Genomic DNA, 6400 nt, shown 5'->3' on the forward strand with positions numbered 1-6400 from the left:
AAAAATTCTTTTTTTCTTTTTGCTGTTCTGATTGGGTGGTGTTTTTTTTAATCCTCACCTGACGATATGTTTTATTGATTTGAGAGAGAGAGGAAGGGAGAGAAAGAAAAAGAGAAACATCGATGTGTGATAGAGAAACATTGACCAATTGCCTCCCATACATGCCCCAACTGGGGATTGAACCCACAACCTAGATATGTGTCCTGACCAAGAATTGAACCCACAAATTTTGTGTGCATGGGATAATGTTCCAACCAAATGAGCCACCAGCCAGGGCTGATTGGGTGTTTTTCATTAGCTTGCCTTCCAAATTGCTGATTTGATTTTCTTCTTCATCTAATCTATTGATTTCATCTAATATAGTCTTCATTTCAGTTATTTTAGTATTCATTTCTGACTGGTTCTTTTTAATGGTTTCTCCTTCTTGTGTAAGTTCATTGAGCATCATTATAATCAGTATTTGGAACTCTGTATTCCGTAGATTCCTTGCCTCCATTTTGTTTAGTTCTTTTTCTGGAGTTTTGTCCTGTTCTTTCATTTGGGACATATTTCTTTGTCTTCTCATTTTGGCTGCCTCCCTGTATCTATTTCTATGTATTAGGTAGATCTATGTTTCCCAGTGTTGGCAAGGTGACCTTATCTAGTAGGTGTCCTGTGGGGCCCAGTGGTGAAGACTCCCTGCTCACCCGAGCTGTGTGCTTCAGGGGTGTTCCTGGTATCATTTTGTGTGCTCTCCTGTTCTAGTTGAGCTTTGATTGCCATTGACATGTCAGTGGTGGGATTGACCCTAAGGTGGACTGGCTGTGAGGACTGGCTGTGACTATAGTGTATGAGCTAGAGTGCGGGGGTTGACTCTGTGGAGAGTTAATCACTGTACTGAGGCTCTGGTGCCTGTCAAGTCTACAGGTTGTTTGTGTCATTTATGGAGCTAATTTGGTGATGCTCTGGTATGATCTGAAGCCAGCCACCAGGTGTGCTGGTTCTGGGGCCTTTTGGGAGGGGCTCCAGTGCAGGCCCAGATCAGCCATTCCCTGTGCCTGGTCTGGGGACAAGTGATGTGATCTACAAAGTGATCTGTTTGATGGTGCCTGTGCTGGACTTGGAAACACTTGGGAGAGGCTCTGGTGCAGACCAAGGACTACCGCCACTAGTCCTGGGCCAGTTAACCAGAGGTAGAGGTCATGCCCAGGCCGACTGCTGTTTGTTTGGAGTTTGTGGACCTTTTAGAGATTTGATGAAAGTCCACAGCGTGGGCCCAGACTGGCAGTTTGTGAGGAACAGCCACTGAAAGAGGTTTGGGTTGGCGTGTGAGTTAAGTAGGGTGGGTTTCAGGGAATCAACAGTGGGGTGAGTTTGATGGTAACTCAGATTTGGTATCAGCCTGTGTCTGCTGGCTGTGTGCAGGGAGGATTCAACAAAGGAACAATGGTGCTTGCAGCAGTTTAGTCCCAGAGAGAGCTGCTCCTCCAGCTGTCCAAAAGCCAGACAAGTCAGTTTCATCCAGTCTCGCCCTGCAATTTTTTGAATGCTGTCCCTAAACTGGAGTCAGAGCCGTGAGTATGTCAGCAAGTAAGTTTGTACACAGGCCCTTGAAAAGGAATACCTGGGACAACAGCAGCCCTCCATGTCACCCAGACAGAATCTCCACTGATTTTCACAGCCAGATGTTTTGGAGAATCCTTTTCCTGGCACCGGTGCTATGGTCTGTGCCCAGTGTAGCGCTGGGACCCCTGGCTCCTCAGGGAGGACCTCCATAGCTGAGACCAGGCTGGGACCAGCCTGTTTCATGTCTTTGCCCTCCTACCAATCTTGGTGAGACTTCTTATTATATCCTCAATTGTACGAGTTTTGTTCAGCTAGTCTTCAGATGGTTCTTAAGGGTGGTTGTATAATTTAGTTGTAATTTGATGTGGTTGTGGGAGAAGGCAAGCATGTAGGAATAGGAAGTACTATATACTTTAAAAGGGTGTGCCGAACCGGTTTGGCTCAGTGGATAGAGCGTCGGCCTGCGGACTCAAGGGTCCCGGGTTCGATTCCGGTCAAGGGCATGTACCCTGGTTGCGGGCACATCCCCAGTGGGGGGCGTGCAGGAGGCAGCTGATCGATCTCTCTCATCAATGTTTCTAACTCTCTATCCCTCTCCCTTCTTCTCTGTAAAAAATCAATAAAATATATTTTTAAAAGGGTGAATTGTATGATATGTGAATTATATAACAATAAAAAACCACCAGACACAGGGAAAATTTCATCTTACATATACAAATGTTTAGTATCTAAAATATTTATAAAGAAATACTACAAATAAAAATAGTTAAGTATCTAGATTCTATAAGTAAATAGTCAAAGGAGCTATATAATTTCTATAGAAGGAAACAAAAAGTAGAAATTCACTTGGAAAAATTCAGTGCCTCAACAAATATTAATGATATGAAACACAGGTAAAACCCCATCTCTGTTAAATCAGCAAAAAAAAAAAAAAGTCAAACATTGCTTTGGGCAGAAACATTTTTTAATCTTTCTGAAGGATTGTCTGGCCACTGTAGCAAGTGTTATCAAATAGTTTATATTTTAGAACCATTTTAGGAATAACAGGAGAAAAAAATAAGTGGGGAGGTGGGGGGAAATATATACAAAGCTGGTTGTGAAAAGGTTATTAGTAAGGGATAATTGGGAGTAATAAATGACCAACCATAGGGAACAGCTAAACAAGTAGGGCACGTGAACTGTGTCAGCAGATAGATTATTCGCATAGAACCAAGCTCCATGAAGACAGCAAAGCATGTGTTTTGTGGTCTGGTCATAACCATGGAGAACTGGAGTCCAGTTTGGCTCTAGTGTGCAGATGTGGAAAGAGGAGGTGCGGTAGGAAGAATTTGGAGTTTGATTTGGTCCCCCCACCCCTTATATCCTTTCTCTTGGAAGGCAGCTATGCTCACCACTATACCACCAACGCTATATCCTTTCTCTTTACATGTCTTTAAATGGGGGATGATAGCGGGACATCTGTGAACTAAAGCACCTAATATTCCCACAGATTTTCAGACAGAGATTAGGACAGAAAATTTGACACTTAGAATATATGTCAAATGTTTTCCCACCACAGTAGCTCCATCTCTTTCATGGTGTTCAGTGGGGAAATGGTATCTCACAGCAATCAATCAAGTGACAGCAAATGGAATTATGATTAAATCTTCTAATCAATTTATTTATCAGGCACAGCCAATACTCTTAAGAACCACAGTTCATTAATCCAGATACAAAAAAAATGTATAGCAAACCACTTTGCTTATTTTTTTCCCCCTAGACAAGTCCTCAAGACAGGGGAGAATAAAATGAGGGGACATATCCTTGCCATGGGTACTGAGGGAACATGAGGGTGGAATCTCTGTCGCAGGAGCATCTTAGGGTGTTAATCCATACAAGGGTTTATTAAGCCATGCACTTTCTACTCTGAAAAAAACATGGCATGTCATCAGCATATGTGTTCTCTTCACCCTTGGTTTACCATTATTTGAGGACCTAGCTTATTTCTACTACTATTCCATAAGCTCCTAGGACACAAGGACTATTCTCTGATTTATTATATTTCCCAAAGCACCCAGAACCCAATGTATGTTCAATAGTAACTGGCGAGAGTATAAGTTCAAAGTACAAGGCTGGGAGTTGGAAGAGAGATGCAAAGTGTAGGGCTTTCAGTGAGGCCCCTGGTCACCGACTGGACAGATGGTGAGAGGATCCATGTTCTTCCCTCCATCATGTGTCCCAGGGCTGAAGATAGCTTGAAGGGGCCCAGAGAAAGAGAAGCTGGTGAATGTATAGATGTGTGATTTGGCTGTCACATTGTAAAAGGAAATGTCTCCAGCCTTGTAATCCAGGAAGATGCCCACACGCCTGGGGGGCTCCCTCATCCGCAGGCGGGTCGGGGGAAAGGTGGATGCCTGGTACTCATTTCGCTTCATCATCATCACCACCCAGTAGCCATTCTCTGGCGACAGAGTCATGTTCCCCTTTCTGCTTGTGGATGCCTTGCAGATACCCAGGACCCACCCTGTCTTGTCTCCCACCTCCACTTCCCAGTAATGACGGCCAGAGCGGAAGCTTGGAGAGCCCAGGGCAAAAATGCAGCTATCAAATCTTTCTGGACTGTCAGGCATATGGATCCACTTGTTTCCAAGTCTAGCACTCTTCAAGTCATCAGAGATGATGAGGTTGGGGTGGGCAGTTTCTGCATCCAGAATCACATTAACTGCAGAGAGAATTAGAATACCTAGCTGGGAGTCAATGGGCAACATCCCCACAGGTTCACCCCACCTCCAGAAAACATGGACAGGGATCCATCAGGCCAAGACCACTCGCCTTGATCTGGCACTTACCGGCATGTGTCTGAGCATCAATCAGTTCTGGAACTACAGAGAAAAAAAAAGATGAGGGGGGAAATCCTGAGCATTCCCACTCAGAGGGCTAAATCCACCTGGATCCCCACAACAAGGAAAGACAAGAACCCATATGCCCAGGACCTGATTCCTCTGCTTGGATATAACCCCATTCCTCCCAGGCACCAGGGCCTCTCTGGTCTGATGGGTTGACCCAGCTAAAGGAGTTTCGCACAGAACCTGTGAGGGCCTGTCATGACCTTTCTCACAGGTATTTTTCTCACTCTCTTTCTAAATAATGCCCAGAAATCAACAGTACAAGAAAACATCACAATAACTCCTGCTCAGCACATACCACCACCACAGTACTTACCATTGAAGGTTTCCATTTCTGAACGTAGGGTTCCTAAAGGAGAAAGAGAACTAGAGTTAATTTCCCCAGCTAAGGACAGATCAGAAGGAGGCTGAAGGCAGAGTCAGAAGACTGAGAGATGGAGAAGGGATGCCCGGGGGCTCTGGGCTACATGGATCTCTGGGAGGAAGTGAGTGGGCACCTGCTATCTTCCCCCAAGCCCACCTACCTGAGAAATGCTTCATGCTCTTCTCCACAAACTCTGATTTCTGGAGGAGCAGGTGGATCTTCTCTTTCACCTCTAGAGGGGTGGCCCCATGACTCAGGGACAGTCACTGTCTTGACTCTAGAGATAAAAGACTATTGTCCAGAGAGGGCTGGAGCATGGAGTGGCCCAAGCTCCCATAAAATGGAGGGAGGGGCAGCCTCCACAGGGCACACCCAGCCCCGCCTGGGCTTTGCAAAAAAAAATTCCTCCCTGGACTTCAAGTCCTAAACATTGGTCCTCAACTTTGACCATGAATTTGCATCACCTGGGGAGTTTTTATTTTTTAAATCTATTTTTATGTATTTCAGAGAGGAAGGGAGAGGGAGTGAGAGATGGAAACATCAATGATGAAAGAGAATCATTGATCAGCTGCCCACAACCTGGGCATATACCCTGACCGGGAATTGAACCATGACCTCCTGGTTCATAGGTCGACACTCAACCACTGAGCCAAGCCAGCCGGGCTCACCTGGGGAGTTTTTAAAAGCACTGATGTTAAAACCACAACGTGTTTTAATAATAGCCTTAAAATGCTTCTTATATTGAAATGCTCAGCCCAGAATTACCTATGTCAAATTAATTATACTTCCTCAGTCATTTTCTTTCTATTGAAATAAAATGATAATAGATGAGGAAAAAACACAATGAAATATTACTTCACACCCATTAGTATGGCTGTAGTTAAGAAAAAAAATAGCCAGGTAGCTCAGTTGGTTAAAGTGTCATCTCAATATACTAAGGTTGTAGGTTTGATTCTTGGTCAGGGCATGTACAAAAATCAACCAAGGTATACATAAATAAGTGGAACAACAAATCAGTGTTTCTCTCTCCCCTTTCCTGCCTCTCTAAAATCAATCAATAAAAACAATTTAAAAAGAAAAAGAACAAGCCTTAGTAAGGATGTAGAGAAAGTTGAACCCTTGTACATTGCTGGTGGGAATGTAAAATTGTGCAGACACTGTGGGAAATATTATGGTGGTTCCTCAAAAAAAACTAAACATAGAATTACTACATGATAGAGAAATTCCATATCTGGGGATATACCCAAAAGAATTGAAAGCAGAGACTCAAACAGATATATCTGTATCAATATTCATGGCATTATACACAATAGCCAAAAGATGGAAGCAATCTAAGTATCCATTGATGGAAGACTGGATAAACAAAATATGGTATATACATACAATGGAATATTATTCAGCCTTAAAAAATGAATGAAATTCTGACGCCTGCTATAGCATGTAGACATTATGCTAAAGGAAATAAGCCAAACACAAAAGTACAAATATTTTTTGATTCCACTTATATGAAGTAGTTAGAGTAGTCAAATTCACAAAGACAGAAAGTAGAGTGTTGAGTGCCAGGGGCTGGGGTTGGGGGGAATGAGATGTTTAATGGTATGGAATT

At 43.5% G+C, this 6400-nt stretch overlaps 1 protein-coding gene and 1 long non-coding RNA gene across 2 annotated transcripts; both read right to left on the reverse strand.

The window, feature by feature from the left end:
• Nucleotides 1-3173: 3173 nt before the first annotated feature.
• Nucleotides 3174-4292, reverse strand: LOC111823005 (pyrin-like). Its single transcript, XM_023749446.1, has one exon. The coding sequence runs from the start codon at nucleotides 4290-4292 to the stop codon at nucleotides 3693-3695; it is 600 nt and encodes a 199-aa protein (XP_023605214.1). The 3' UTR covers nucleotides 3174-3692.
• Nucleotides 4293-4370: 78 nt separating this feature from the next.
• On the reverse strand, nucleotides 4371-5038 carry LOC106696111. Its single transcript, XR_002827928.1, has 3 exons — nucleotides 4955-5038; nucleotides 4747-4779; nucleotides 4371-4406 (listed from the first exon to the last, which is right to left on the reverse strand). It is a non-coding gene; the product is annotated as an uncharacterized LOC106696111 (long non-coding RNA).
• Between the last annotated feature and the right edge of the window lie 1362 nt (nucleotides 5039-6400).

The sequence above is a fragment of the Myotis lucifugus genome, unplaced genomic scaffold, assembly GCF_000147115.1.
Source record: "Myotis lucifugus unplaced genomic scaffold, Myoluc2.0 scaffold_9323, whole genome shotgun sequence".
NCBI classification, from domain to species: domain Eukaryota; kingdom Metazoa; phylum Chordata; class Mammalia; order Chiroptera; family Vespertilionidae; genus Myotis; species Myotis lucifugus.